Here is a 14,273-nt window from a genome sequence, read left to right on the forward strand (position 1 = left end):
ATGGGGCTGAAGGGCGGGGAGGAAGGGATTGGAGCCTCTGCTCCCTTGGGGTGGCAGGGTTTCCTGGTGGGGCTGTGGGTCGGGGTTAACTGCTCTACTCTACCTGGTGACAGCGAGTCCTTGTGGGTCTGAAGGGGGTGGGAAGAAAGGGTTAATCCTCCTGCCCTATAACAGTAACATCGAATCCAGTGGGGCTGGGAGGAGGAGGTTAACCCCAATCTCCATGGGGCTATAGCACAGCACTGTGGGGCTGGAGAGGGCGGTGAAGTGAGGGTTAACCCCTCTCTCTCTTCCTGCTTTGGAGGGAATAATGTGCCCTGTTGGAGCTGTGTGGTGTGGCCAGGAAGGGGTTAACTACCCCCCCCCCCCCATCCCCCGCTGAGGGTACCAGTGTATCGCAGTGGGGCTGAACAGACTGGTGAGGAAGTGGGTCACCCCCTCCTCAGGTGATAGTAATGGTGTCGGAGGGGCCAGCAAAGAAGGGGTTAACCGCTGTCCCCAGTCGTGGTGACCACATACTCTGCTGTCGGCAGAGAGGAAGGGGTTAACCTGCTTTCCCCTTAGGGCAGACAGTGGGGCTGGAGGGGTCACCCCAGGGCACATCGGGGGGAGGGGGGTGTGAACCCCTTCCCATGCAGGTGACAGGTCCTCACTGAGCCCCTAAATGGGGCACCCTTGAATGGGACACTGCCTTTGGGGATACGGGGTGGGGGGCTTAACCCCATCCCTGTGTCACAGGGAGTGAAGTGAGGGGGCTTGACCCCATCCCCACGCCAGTGTCAGCACTCCAGTGGGGCTGGAAAGGGGGGGCCCTACATGAGGAGATGTTGGGGGGGACTTGACCCTGTCCCCACACAGGACCCAACAGCCCGTGGGGCTTTAAGTAGGGGATTCTTTGTGGAGAGACATTGAAGGGGGGCTTCACCCCATCCCCACACCAGTGTCAGCACCCCAGTGGGGCTTGAAACGGGGGACTCTCCATGGGAAAGCAACGGCGGGGAGTTTGACCCTGTGCCACCAGGAGCTGGCACCCGATAGGGCTGGAAATTGGGGACCCCGTCTGGGGACATGGTGAGTGGGGCTCAACCTCGTCCCTGCGCAGAAGGTGGCACCCCGTGGGTGTGGAAACGGGAGACTCTGCACGGGGAGACACTGAGGGGGGATCTTGACCCGTCCCCACGCAGAAGGTGGCACCCCGTGGGCATGGAAACGGGGGGACTCTGCACGGGGAGACACTGAGGGGGGGTCTTGACCCATCCCCACGCAGGAGGCGGTAGCCGTCGGGGCTGGCAGCGGGGGCTGCGCCAGCAGAGGCAGCGAGGGGAGGGTTAACCCCGTCCCCACGCAGGTGCCGGCACCCCGGTGGGGCTGTCGGTGGGGAGGGGGAGGCGGGCGGTGCGTGTGGGGGCCCGGGGAGGGGATGATTCACTGCGGGTAGTCATGACATTGCTGCCTGGTTGCCTGTGGCTGCCAGCCGGCACTGGCACGGGTGGCTCTGCCTGCCCCGGCGCACAGAGATCCCCTCCGGCTCCCTGACTGAACCCGGGATACGCTGCCATGCCGGCCATCCTGCTCTTCTGGAGCCGCGCCGAGAGGTACGCACCCATCCTGGCACACACCCTGGCTCTCCCATCCTGGTGCTCGGTGCCCAGCGAGCCACCGGACCCCCAACACCTGGGGAGGCAGCGGGCTGGGGAACGTCACCCGCACAACATTTTTGCTCGCCAAGGGTGGGATGCAGGGAGCTGCCCGGCGATGTCCCGGCGTGGCTGCCCAATTTCGGTGCGGAGCATCCGGAGAGGATGCCCTCGGAGGCTCGCGAGTGAAGGTGACGGACGGGGTAGTGGGGGACGCGGTGGCATTGGATTTCCTTGGCGCACCTGAAGGTGACTTCTCAGAAGTAGGTTTTGCGCCGCCAGGCTCGGAGGAGGCACCGTCCCGGTGCCCCGCTGCGGTGGAAGGGGGCTCCAGTTGCTGGGTGGAAGCGCTGCGGCCAGACCGCTTCCGCTGGGGGACTGGTGCCGGCGCCCCAAGAGGGGGATGCAAGGACCCCCGCACATCCGAAGGGGAAAGCCGGCGAGGTGCAGATTGGTTGACGTGACTTTTTCCCCCCCCCCACATCACCGCCGCCCTACTTTTCTCCCTCCCCGATTCGCCTGGCGGGCGCGCGGCCCTGGGCGTCAGCGGAGCCGTTTCTGGGGACGCTGGGGGGGCTCCTGGCTGCGCTCCCTGCTCCTCGGCGGGGGCTGCGTGGGGGACGCGACGGTACCGGGGCGGCCGGGGGGCTGTGTGGCAGTGGAGAGGGAGGATGCCGGGGCTGACGGCAGAAGTGTCTTAATCCGGCAGCTTAGCAAGAAAGCGGCGAGAAACCCATTAAAAGGAAAATTACGTCTGGGCGAGCGACTCTGCCGAAGGGTCCCCCCAAGCGCGGCTGGGAAGCGCGCGAAGGACGGCAGCTCGCCGGCAGCTTCCCGGCAGCACCGCTTTGGCTCCCACTCGCCCGCCTGTCCGCCACGGAACCCCTTTTGGAGCTGCCCCGAGAGCGGAGGTCAGAGTCAACCGCGGCTGCCAGGCTGGCGAGGAGCTGCCTTTTGGGCGCGACGGCGGAGCTGGAGGGGCAGGCTCGCCACCCGAGCATCCCTTGGCGGTGGTGGCATCCCCGGCACAAGCCGGCACCTTCCGCTCCGTCGTCCACTTGCCGCCCCCCGGTGCCACCCAGCCAGGCACACAGCTCCTGCCGGCGCCTGCGGACAACCGCGATGTTTAAAATAAAACTAGAGCCTTTAAAAATGACGGCTTGGACTCTGAATGTGTTCGTAAAGTTTCGGTAAGTGAGTTTTACGCCTCTTGACCTTGTGTCCTCGTTAAACCGTCCCCGGCGTCCCGCGGTGACCTTGCACCCTGAGATGGGAAAAAAAAAAAAATTCTCCCCAGTGGTGCCACCGGGGTGGGTTTGTTCCCTTAGATGACTGGCGAGCGGAGGGATTATGTCAAACGATCGTTATTCAGCTGGTGCGCTCATCCAGAGGTTGCACGGGCTGATGTCATGTGCGGGGCCGGAACAAAGATTTAATTTTTTATTATTTTTTTGTGCATGTGTATGTGGTTACAAGAGGAGGATGTAGGCTGGGCTGGCTCGGCATGGCCAGGGAATGCTTGTGGTTTTCGCCGAGGCCACCAGCCTTGGCTTGTCTGAAGGCGTCCGGGTTGGGGATAAAGGAATTGCTTCGCCCGCCTGAAACCCGCCCTGCGGCACCTTCCCCCCCCACCCTCCCCGCTCCCGAGGGGGTTAAATGGGAAGGCAGGAGAGGATGACTGAGCAGAAGGGGGAGAGGAGCGGTGGCAAGGCGCAGCTGATCCCCGGGAGGTGGGAGGGAGGGAGGGAAGGAGGCTCTGCGGGGACAGAGTCGTGTTTTACCGTCATCTGCCATCATTGCATGTGAGCGTCACCTCCGGAGCGTGCCTGAACCCACCGGGTCACCCGCCAGCGGCTGGTCCTCACCGGTACGGTAAACCGCGGCACGGGCACGCGTTTCGGTATAGAAATACCCTCCTCCCCTATCCCAGCACAATGAAGGCGTCCCTGGCTGGGACAGCATCCTCACCCTGGCCAAAGACTCCTCAGTGGTCAAGACTGGAGATCTTACAGGGGGGTGACAGCATTTTATCGGGACAGGATGTATTTTCAAGGGAAGCGCCCTGGGGTTTTGGCCGGGCGAGGGGGTCCCGGTGGTGCCGTCGGATTGGGCTGTGCAGGGTTGGGGCCAGGCGCTGTGGTCCCCGGTGGGAGGAACAACTGAAGATTTCCCACCTCTGTGCCTCTCAAGCCAGGGTGCAACAGGGTTGTGTTCGGTGCTGCTTGGCTTACCCTCCCTGTGCGAGGGTTGGCATCATCCAGAAAGGGGCCAAATCCTGCTGAAGGTCCTGGTGCTGGTCGCAGAGAGCCCCTGTCCGGCACTGGAGGCTGCCACGGGGAAGGGAGGTGCTGGGTTGACGTTTGGGGGGGGATTGGCAGGTTACCTTTTGGACCTCCTTGGCATTGCTCACCCCAGGGCCTCCTGCAGCCCCTCATCCTCGCAGGGAGGGCAGATGGGGAGGTGGAGGCAGGCAGGGGGTAGAGCATCCCCCCGCGCCGGCGTGGGCTGAATGCTGGCGGCAGCTCTGCGTGGAAGAGCTGGTACAGAAACGTGCTGGCATCCAGGAGCTGCCGCGGGAGACGCTGCCGGATGCTCTTTACACCCCCGGAGACCTTCTCCCACCTATTCTGTTCCCCACCCCCCTGAGCTGCCTCACGTGTCTGTGGGTGCCCCCATCTTCTCTCTGCGTCCTTCAGAGGTGCGTGCCTTGGGTGCCTCAGCCCCCCTACCCTACAGCAAAGGTCCTGCTCCGTGTCTGGGGCAAAAAAGAGCAGAAGTTAGTGGTTTGAATCAAGGTGAATGATTTCCAAGCCCCCCCCTAGCAGCTGCCCAGGGGTTACTGCCTGAGGGGTTACTGCCTGAGGCATGACCCAAGGCTAACCTCAGGTTCGTGGGATGGATGCCAGGGGCTCAGGATAGCACTGTGGATGTGCACCTGGGGGTGCCCGGCCACCCGTTCTGAGCGGCTGTGGTTGGGGAGGCTCTCTCCCTGACCTCCACTGGGATCTTATGGGTAGAGCTTATGGGAACATCTGGTGACTTGTGTGATGGTGAAGGAAAGGGCTAAGGCTTGCACCTCATCCAGAAATACATCTTCTGGAGGGGCATGATGGGCTGGGGCTGCCCCGGGGCGTTTGGAGCAGGGATGGGATGGAACCTGGACCGTAGCAGGGAGCAGGACGTGAGCAGAAGGGCCTAACAGAGAGCAGAGGGTCTGCTGGGGCAACACCTGGAAGAAGAGCAGGGCCAGCAGCCAGTGCTGAGTGGTGTTGGGTGAGGTGGGGGGCCAGGCCAGGCTCAGGGGGGCCAGGAATTTGCTGTTGGATAACCGAAGGTGAAGAAGCATCGGGAAGCATCTGTGGAGCAGCATAGGGCTTGCTTAGCCTCTGCCCGGAGGAGCTGCCCTCCCATTCTCTCTGGGTCTCCATGACTCCAGCAACATGACAGGGAGTTGAAGTAATCGCCCGTCCTCTTCCTCCCTGGGATTACGGCCACCAGGTTTTCCATGCCTTAGTATAGGCATCGCCCCCACACGATGGAGGGAGCAAGCCCTGGGTTTCTGGCTTACTGCAAGATGTAGCTGAAGGCTCTCGGGGAGTGCAAGTCAGGCTGGAAAGTGGCTTTTTTTTTTTTTTAAAACATAAAAAAATAAAAAAGCCCTCCCACCATCACAAGATGTTTCTGTCTAACGGCTCCGTTCCCTCTTCACTAAATACAAATTACAGCTCTGACACGCCGGAGGCACTTATCTCCAGCTGAATGCCAATTGCTTTCAGGAACAAAATGTTTGAAGTTCCTTTAAGGTGAAGGCACGGTTCCTGCCGACACTTTCAGCCTCTAGAAACCTGCTGTCATCACCCCAACTCCCATCCCGGGTCCCCGGCTGGGAGACAACCAGGAGGGGGGACGGACACGGGCCGGCAGCTACATTTAGACATAGCTCAGCTTTCCTGGCTCAGTGCGGGGGGACGGGACAGGGACACGGCCCCGGCCTGACGTGAGCGGTGGCGTGGCCCCTATAATAACGCTGTGCCCTGGCTCAGGCTCTCCCTCTCCCCGTCAGCCTCAGAGATGAGTCTCCCCGTCCCCACTGTGGGGCTCAGGAGGGTAAAACTGGAGCCGGGGCACGTCCTGGCACCGGGGCTCTGACCTCCGGTGGGAAGCGTGGACTTGAGCCGGCTCTGGTGCTGCTGGCCGGTGGGACGTGGGGAGCGTCGGCTCCGCGATAAGTGCGTGCCGGTCCCGTCCCCAGCTGCCCCAGTGTGACACTCGCCTTACGGAGAGCTGTCTTTCTGCTTTCAGGAATAAGTACTCGGCTCCCGGCAGCGTCGCCGTCATGGGGAAGGACTATTACAAGATTTTGGGCATCCAGTCCGGCGCCAACGAGGATGAAATCAAGAAAGCCTACCGGAAAATGGCCCTGAAGTATCACCCCGACAAGAATAAAGATCCCAACGCCGAGGAGAAGTTCAAGGAGATTGCGGAGGCTTATGATGTCCTGAGCGACCCCAAGAAACGAGCCGTTTACGACCAGTATGGGGAAGAAGGTAAGGGGACGAGCGCTGCCCGCGCAGAGGGAGGGGCGTGGGGTCCAAAGTGTATTTTATAGATGAGGGAGCATTTTCGCATGGACATATCCCTATGGTTCGTGGCTGCTCCTGTAACAGGGCTGATAGCCACAAAACTGGGGAGGGCTCCGCTGATGCCAGAAGTCACCTCTCGACCTGCTCCTCCCTGGGCAGCTCTGCTTTTCCAGCCCACCACCCTGCTTCCTGGGATGGCTAGGCTCTCCCTGCTGTCTCGGGAGCTGGCTGAGATGATAGAAGTGGAAGGAGCTTGCCTCCTGGGTGATACCTGGGGTAACTCGTTAGCAACCCTTTAATTGACTTAAATATCCCAGCAGAGAAGTGCCACTTTTGCCCACATATTCCCCCGCATTTGGGCACTGGTCCCACTCTCCTCCCTGGTACGGGCTGACCTACAGGATTCAAAGCTTTTCCCAATTTAAGTAATAGGTCCTTGTTTTGAAACCAAGCGGCTGCTGTTGTCTGGTGGTTGGCACGGAGGAGGAGGAGGAGAGCTGCTGCACCGAAGGCAGCCTTATTAGTCGAAGATGGAAGAGCGCAACCCCATTCGAGGAGAGCGCTGAATAGCATCTGCATTAATCAGCCCAGGGCTTGGGTGCTTAAAAGAGCAGGAGGTCTGGCAGGAGCAGGCTGCTGGGTGAAAGAGGCAGCCCCTCTCACGGGGCCAGCGGGCAGGTGCATCCCCTAACGAGCCACCGGCAGAATTATCCAGCAGTGGGTTAATTCTCGACCCGTTGGTTATGTCAGGGCTATGATGGATGCACCAGGCACAGTGATTTGCCACTCTGTAAAATGAGAAGAGGCCGTCTCAAGTGCGAAACCAGCCGTTCCCTCGAGGCACCTGAAATCAGACCCGGGTCAGGCTGGCGTCACAGGTTTAGAGGTGAAACCTCCAGGCTGAACAGTCTGTTAGGGATGGGGGCTCGCCAGGGATTTGGCAAAATCCCCACTGCTGAAGGCATCTAAAATAAGAGCGAGTTGAGGAGGAAGGGGAGAGCAGCCCTCGCCTTACCCCAACAGCATTGGACCAGTTGTGGTCTGTGGTCCCCCTGAGCCTTTCATTTCCCATCAGAGGCCTTTTTTTGGAGCAACATGTCTTGGGGATCAGCATTATGAGGGGCTTCTGGGTCCCGCATGCTGCAGCAGGCAAGGTGAAGCGAAAGCCCCTCGACCCACCCAGAATATTAACTTCATCAATCAGAAAAGACCCCCAAACTTGCCCACTCTGTGTGTTTGTCCTCTCCTCTCCTCTCTCCTGCTGCCAGGGGGGCCTGGCATGAGGCACAGCACAGTGTCAGAAATAGCCCTGCACTGTCACTGTCGTGCCCCGAAAATAGTCCTTGAGCTAGGCTTGGCTTAACCCTTCCTGGCCCCTCCTGGTCAAAAATAGCATTGCAGAGCCGTTGAGGGGGACACTTGTTGTGTGCCTTGGCTGCTTGGGTCTTTGGGGGGGTTACAGTGACATAAGGCTCATCCCAGGATCTGGGAGGGAAATTTCCCATGGGAACAGTTGCCAAAAGATCCAAACCTTGAGCTTACCTGGCATTGTGTACAGTCTGTATGTAGGGAGCCGTGTGCTGACCTGGAGGTCTGCTGACCTCCACCTGCTCTGCCACCAAGAGTCATGGTCACTCGCTGAGCTCAAAGCCTTTTCTCATGTGCTGGATGTGATGCTCGCTCCTGGACTGTGACCATCAGTGTAGCCCAAAAGACAGAGCTATTTGGGCAGAAGGGATCCTGCCCATGGGGAAAAATGGAGATAGGCTGGTCAGGAAATGTTTTAAATGAAAAGGCCGTTAATTGGGTGGAGAGAACCAAGCAAGTGCTCAGTTGGGGTAGCGAGGACAAATCCTGAACAGCTTTCAAGCTTGCTGGGTGTAGGGGCAGGACTGTGTGTCGTGGGTTGGGGTGATGCCTTCCTGGCCCAGTTTCCACAGGTGACTGGGCTGGAGGAGGTGACCTGCACCCCTAGGAGCTGTTGGAAGGGCTGCCTGGAGCCAGTAGAGACCATGCTCCTATGTGGAAAGTTAAGGAGCATTAATGTCTCGTCTTCCCCCTTCTCTTCCAGGTCTCAAAACTGGAGATGGCTCTTCAAGTGGCTCAGGGAACACTTTCCACTACACCTTCCACGGAGACCCCCATGCCACCTTCGCATCCTTCTTTGGAGGCTCCAACCCTTTTGATATCTTCTTTGCCAGCAGCTGCTCCTGGGTGTTCAACAGCTTTGACCAGGAAGATATGGATATTGATGACGATGATGACCCTTTCAGTGCCTTCAGCCGGTTTGGCTTCAGTGGCATTAACGGGGTTCACTGGCGGCACCAGGAGTCCCTGCACAAACGGAGAAAGGTCCAAGACCCACCCATCATCCATGAGCTCAAGGTGTCCCTGGAAGAGATCTACCACGGCTCCACCAAGAGGATGAAGATCACTCGCAGAAGGCTCAATGCTGATGGCTGGACCATGAGGGCCGAGGACAAGATCCTAAACATTGTCATCAAACAGGGTTGGAAGGAGGGAACCAAAATCACATTTCCCAAAGAAGGAGATGCCACTCCAGACAACATCCCTGCTGACATCATCTTCATCCTCAAGGACAAGCCTCACTTGCACTTCAAGAGGGATGGGACAAACGTGGTCTACACGGCGAACATCAGTCTTAAAGAGGTGGGTATGGGTGGGAAATCTCTCAAGGTGGGAGGTGGCCCTAGGTGGTGGCACAAGGGGCCAAAACAGGAGTCAGTCCTTGTCCTGCAATGGTGAGGAAGAACGAGGTAGGTCGCAAGAGATATGAGCAAAGTCCTCTACAGAGAGGAGCTCCAGAGGCCAACTCATGCTTGGTTTTGGAGATGCTCAACCTCCGTGCTGAGTGTAGGACATGGGTGCTACGGTGCCTGCTGAACGCGCCTTGCTTCTTGAGCCAACGCAGGTGGTATTTACCCATTTCCTCCCTTCCCCGTATGTCTTGTCCTTCTATTTTAACGTAGGGTATTCACATGTGGAAGAGAGCCCAGATCCTCTGAAGGAACAAGGGAAAATCCAAGTTGGCTAGCATGAGTCTGGTCCCTGCTTGTTCTCGTAGCTGAGCCTGCTGTGGCTCAGTTACTGCCCAGGACAGAGCTGTGTGCCTCTCCCCACGGACAGGGAGCAGGGTCACGTGGAGAAAGGTGGTACCTCACCCTGTCCGAGCAATGCTTTAGCTGTTTTTCTTGATTCTGGCTTTCCTAGATAAAAAAAACAAGAAACAAAATATTCAGCCAGCGAGAAAAGCCCAACACATCCAGGCTGCCAGTCCTGGAGGTCACGGCAGGGCTGGATGCGTCAGAGCCAGCAAGCTGGGTGAAGGTGGGAGAGGAAGGGGCGATTACCCCAGTACAAGACGTGCTGTTCACCGCCGCTGCTGTATAACCACCTTTTAATAAATCCCAGCTGGCAGCTGCATTTAACGTTGACGTTTTTGGCAGCTGCCATTTGCTGTTCCTTTCAGACTGTAGACACTGTCTGTCTTCTTAATGAGCTGATTTTTTTTTCTTTTCCTGAAGACAGATTTATGTTCTCAAATGCGTTTAATAGAAATAAGCTCAATGGGCCAGACCTGAGGTAGGGAAACGTGAGCTTGTTAGTGTGCCAGCGAGTTGGGAGAGCTTTGCCATGGCTCTGTGTCCCAGCTGGGGCTGCGACCGGGTGTGCTGGGGCCAGGGAGCAGCCGCATGGATCGAGCACAGCTAGGTGCTGCTGAAGCAAACTCAGTTCGAGTTAACCTTTGCCCCATCCCTGGAAGTGTTCAAGGCCAGGTTGGATGAGGCTTTGGGCAAGCTGATCTACAGGAAGGTGTCCCTGCCCATGGCAGGGGGGTTGGAACTAGATGATCTTTGAGGTCCCTTCCAACCCAAACCATTCTGTGATTCTGTCATTCTTGCAGACTCAGGAGCTGAATTTCCTTCACAGTGCAAAGTGAAGAGGTTATTCCTGTGGTGTCTGGCTCCCCTGTCCACTCCAGAAATACTTGGTAGAGACTGCCTTATTTAAGGAGCCATGCATGCCATATCTCAGATGTTTCCTACTGTGCATTCCCCTATCTGTAAAATTAACCCCAAGCTGGCCCTGCTGACATCCAGACCACATTAGCCCAGCTACCAAACCCACGGTGATTTCATCTCTAGGGATAAACCCCCCCAACAAGTTCGTGTGCTGCTCGGGCTGGAGGGACTCTCACCTGGAGTTGCCGTTTGAGCAGGGAACAGAGGAGCCTGCTCCAGCTCCGTGCGCTGTTGCACCAGAAGTGCTGGTGCTGGGTGCCTGTGATCTCCGTGAGCAAAGCGTGCACGCTGGCGTTTGGTTTGCACAATGCAGTCACTGAGTGGAAAATTGCTGGTCCGGGCAAATTCCTTGTCTCTTTGAGCTGGATTGTCTGGTCTCTGTGCTCCCCCACCACAGACCCAACGTGCTGGGCATCCTTGGGGAGCTGCTGGCCTGGCTGCCGTCCCCAGACTGCTGCTTGGCAGGGTGGTACTCTGCTGCTTTTATCATCCATGAGAAGAATTACCTTAAGTTCTCTGGAGCATGAGCGAATGTCAGGAGCTCCACCACTCCGTATGCCACCGCCTCAGTATGTGATGGACTACAACCTATTCGTCACCTGAGCCTACGGCCGTAGCCTTGGGCACTCTCCTTGCACCCTTTCTCCTTGTGAGGCTGCCTTTTTTTAGCTCGAGCCTTAGTTTTTGCTGCTGCCACCAGCGCAGCACAGCACAGTGTACCCAGAGCTGGCAGGTGGCGGATGCTGTGACCCAGCTCGTGGCCATACTGGAGACCCCTTGGCTAGCACAGAGAGCACTTGGTGCTGGGGCAGGGGGCACTCAGGAGACCATCTTCCTCCTCCTCCTCCTCCTCCATCCCACAGAGCAACCCGGGGAGGTGTCGCCCTCCCAGCCCTCATGTCCCAGCCCCACTGGGTGCCACATCCCTCAGCCGGGGTGGCGCAGGGTGTTTTCTACCCGGCTGCTGTAGAAGCCAGAGGTGTACGAGGGCTTCCCCAGGGACTCATGGGCTGCAGGGAAGTGTCCCTTCCTAAAATTACAGGCTTGCAGTGGGAGGCAGAGGGAGGGAGGAGTGACACCTCTCCGCCAGCAGCTGCCTCTCCCAGGCGGCAGATCCTCGGGCAGCACTGCCGGCAGGGACTTGTGCCTGTCCGGCTGCCTGCTGAACGCCTGCCCTTGGCAGCCACCCACTTTGCATCCTTTACCTGGCGTCACCTTCCTCGAAGCATCCACGCGCATCGGCACCCGGTGGAGACGTGACCGGTGGTGACATCCTCCCCCCGCAGCGTGGCTGCGAGCAGAGGAGGACCCAACGCTGACCTAGATAAGGTTCTGCTCTCACAGCACAGCGCTCAGCTACCAAACCCACGGTGATTTCATCTCTAGGGATAAACCGAGCCTCCTTCTAGGATGCGGGGCAGCTCCTGCAGTTACTCGTGTTACTTCGGCAACCGTTTTCCCAAATGCCAGCAAAGTTGGGCAAGAAAAATGAAAAACAGGGACATACGGCGGAGGAGCGATTGCCTCGGATTCTTGCGTCTTGGCTCTAGGAAGGAAACATTAAGATCCTGTCTGCTTTCGCTGTTACCGCCCGCTCCTGCTTGCATCCCTCTGCTTGCCCCATCCACATGCTCCCGTAGGGAGTTCCTGTTCTTCCCATTTTGTGACTGGAGATGTTCTTTCCCTGGCACACACAGACCCGTGCAGCCCTCCACGGCACATGGCAGTGGGCGCCAGCAAGCAGGAGGGCTCCAGCATCCTTGGGTGAGCACGGTGCAGAAATGCATTGATGGGCAGAGATTGTCCTTTGCCTCCCCCTCAACCTGCTGGAGATCCAGCCAAGCACTCGCTGCTTGCACGGAGCTGGCAATGGGTGTCCTCTCGCAGACAGAAAAGCTCATCCCTAGAGGAGACCCTTCCCAGGAGGAGACCCTATGCAGATGAGCTATGCAAGGAGACGGCTCCATTTCTCCTGTCCTCTGCTCACTGGAGTCTACCAGCTGGCTCTGGCGCAGATTCCTTTGCAGTCATCCAGCTGCAAAGCCCTGGGTCAGCCACAGAAGCCACAGCTGTCAGGCATGATCCAATGGCCAGCACAAGAAGAAGAGATGTTACTCCTGGTGCCTGTTGCTGCTCTGCCACCTGAGGCTTTTCCTGGGGAGGGAAATGCGGAACATTCCCCCATCTACCCCAGAAACAGCAATTGCATCCTCCCCTGCCTTTTCAGGGTGTTTAGGGAGGGCTGGGACCCCCAGGACCTGGCTTGGAGGGGCGAACCTGTGCCAGCCCCCCCCCCCCCCGGAAGCTTGAGGCTGTACCCCTGGCAAACCCCCACTCTCTTCCAGAAGCATCTCTCCGCAGTCCTCTCCCTCAGCCCTTGCCGAAAGCCTGGAGACGATGCTGCCCACGTGTACGCCAGAGCTGTCTGAGTTATTTAAGGACACAAGGATTTTCTTGCTGCATTCCCACATCACGTGGCTCGCTAATGCAGGCCGGCTTGCGGCTGCCACGGCACCCACCACCCCGGCTGCTACCGCCACGGGCTCTGGTGCAACAGGGTGGCATTTCCGAAACCAGCTCTTGGCTTTGCAATGGGGACTGGCAATGGGGATCAGCCCCTCCGGGACCCCGTCTTCTAGGAAAGCTCGGTGCTGTGCCACGGCTGCACTGCCTTCCCACGCCGGTGTAACCTTTTGGGGGCTGTTGGTGGGGGGACAGGACGCGGGCTGTGCTATAGATAAACCCCAGCACCAGGCAGAGCTGCCGGGGTCCAGAGGGTGACAGCTGATGAACCGCGGCGGCATCCGATGATCTCAGTTGGATTTTCGGCTGCCTGAGGCTGGGCGGTGAGGCTGGGAAAGACTAAATTTAGCCTGTCCTGTTGCTGCGAGTGCCGGGTGCTTGCTGGTGATGCCTCCCAGGGAACCCAAGAAATGGTGAGGGGGATTCTTCCTCCCATAAGGCTGGGGTACCTGTCTCCTGGGGCGCCCCTTGCCTGCACGGCTCCTCCAGCCCAGTTCATAGTGGTTAGACTGGGCTGCCACCAGCAGAGACCTGGACTTGCACAGGTGAGCATCAGCTGATGCTCTTGGGCATCATCCACATGGAGCTGGGTGGTTTAACCCGAGGAGCAGTGGGTGGGGGAACGGGATGTGGGATTCAGGATGCTTTGGGGTGTCAGCCCTGTCTGACAGTGTGTCCCCTCTTGTCCCCACAGGCCTTGTGCGGCTGCACCGTGAACATTCCCACCATCGATGGGCGGGTGATCCCGCTGCCCTGCAATGACATCATCAAGCCGGGGACAGTGAAGAGACTGCGTGGGGAGGGGCTGCCCTTCCCCAAGGCCCCCAGCCAGCGAGGAGACTTGATCGTGGAGTTCAAAATCCGCTTCCCGGACAGAATAGCTCCCCAGACGAGACAGATCCTTAAGCAGCACCTCCCGTGCTCCTAGAGCCCGGGGTCTGTCCTCCAAGCAGCAATACTCCAAACGCACGTGCCACAGCACCTGGCCCACACGGAGCAGAGGTGCCACAGCACTTTCAAATGCAAAAAAAGACCCCTCACACCACTTTCCTTCCCCAAAAATCTCACCCGACCTACCCCCCCCATCCACCTCTCTTCCCATTCATCAATCTTGGCCCGTTTTATTATCCGGCAGTGGGGAGGCTCCTGTCCATCATGGCTCTCCTGGCTGCCAAACCTTTTGTTTTTTTTCCCTAGAGGTCCAGCTTTTCCACCTTGCACATGCGAGCGATGTGGGCCCTTTTCCCTGGGGAGGTGCATCACAATGTGGGGTTTTTTATGTCACCTGCTTTTCAGGCCACTTTTCCCACAAAAGGCTGGACTTGTCGGGGTCTGGCGCAGTGTAAATAGGACTCCACAGGATCTGGCGTCCCCGCTGTTGGGTTTTTTTTCTTCCCCTCTTTGATACTTGCTGCTGTTCGGGGTCCCGGCTGTACCGCGGTGCTGATGGCTCCCACCTGCGGTGGCCCCCCCTGTAGCCGGACTGT

General features: G+C 58.5%; 1 protein-coding gene across 4 annotated transcripts; it reads left to right on the plus strand.

Annotated features, from left to right (window-relative positions):
• The first annotated feature begins 1,557 nt into the window (after positions 1–1,557).
• Positions 1,558–13,714, plus strand: DNAJB5 (DnaJ heat shock protein family (Hsp40) member B5). 4 transcript variants are annotated; one of them, XM_086629133.1, is made up of 4 exons: positions 1,558–1,595; positions 5,940–6,184; positions 8,292–8,890; positions 13,481–13,714. In XM_086629133.1, the coding sequence occupies exons 1-4, from the start codon at positions 1,558–1,560 to the stop codon at positions 13,712–13,714; spliced, it is 1,116 nt and encodes a 371-aa protein (XP_086485259.1). The 4 variants fall into 4 exon arrangements, with proteins under 4 accessions (XP_086485259.1, XP_086485258.1, XP_086485261.1 ...); XM_086629132.1 differs by lacking the exon at positions 1,558–1,595 and adding an exon at positions 2,760–2,827; XM_086629135.1 differs by lacking the exon at positions 1,558–1,595 and having other exon boundaries at positions 5,974–6,226; positions 8,328–8,890.
• The last annotated feature ends 559 nt before the right edge of the window (positions 13,715–14,273 follow it).

The sequence above is a fragment of the Tauraco erythrolophus genome, chromosome Z (assembly GCF_009769465.1).
Source record: "Tauraco erythrolophus isolate bTauEry1 chromosome Z, bTauEry1.pri, whole genome shotgun sequence".
Taxonomy (NCBI): Eukaryota; Metazoa; Chordata; class Aves; order Musophagiformes; family Musophagidae; genus Tauraco; species Tauraco erythrolophus.

Bases quoted from the DNA above. Each gene is read 5' to 3' on its own strand.
- DNAJB5 (XM_086629132.1), top strand. From the start codon at position 2,760: ATGTTTAAAATAAAACTAGAGCCTTTAAAAATGACGGCTTGGACTCTG. The intron at 2,828-5,939 runs GTAAGTGAGTTT...TTCTGCTTTCAG, and splicing joins AATGTGTTCGTAAAGTTTCG to GAATAAGTACTCGGCTCCCG. The intron at 6,185-8,291 runs GTAAGGGGACGA...CTTCTCTTCCAG, and splicing joins CGACCAGTATGGGGAAGAAG to GTCTCAAAACTGGAGATGGC.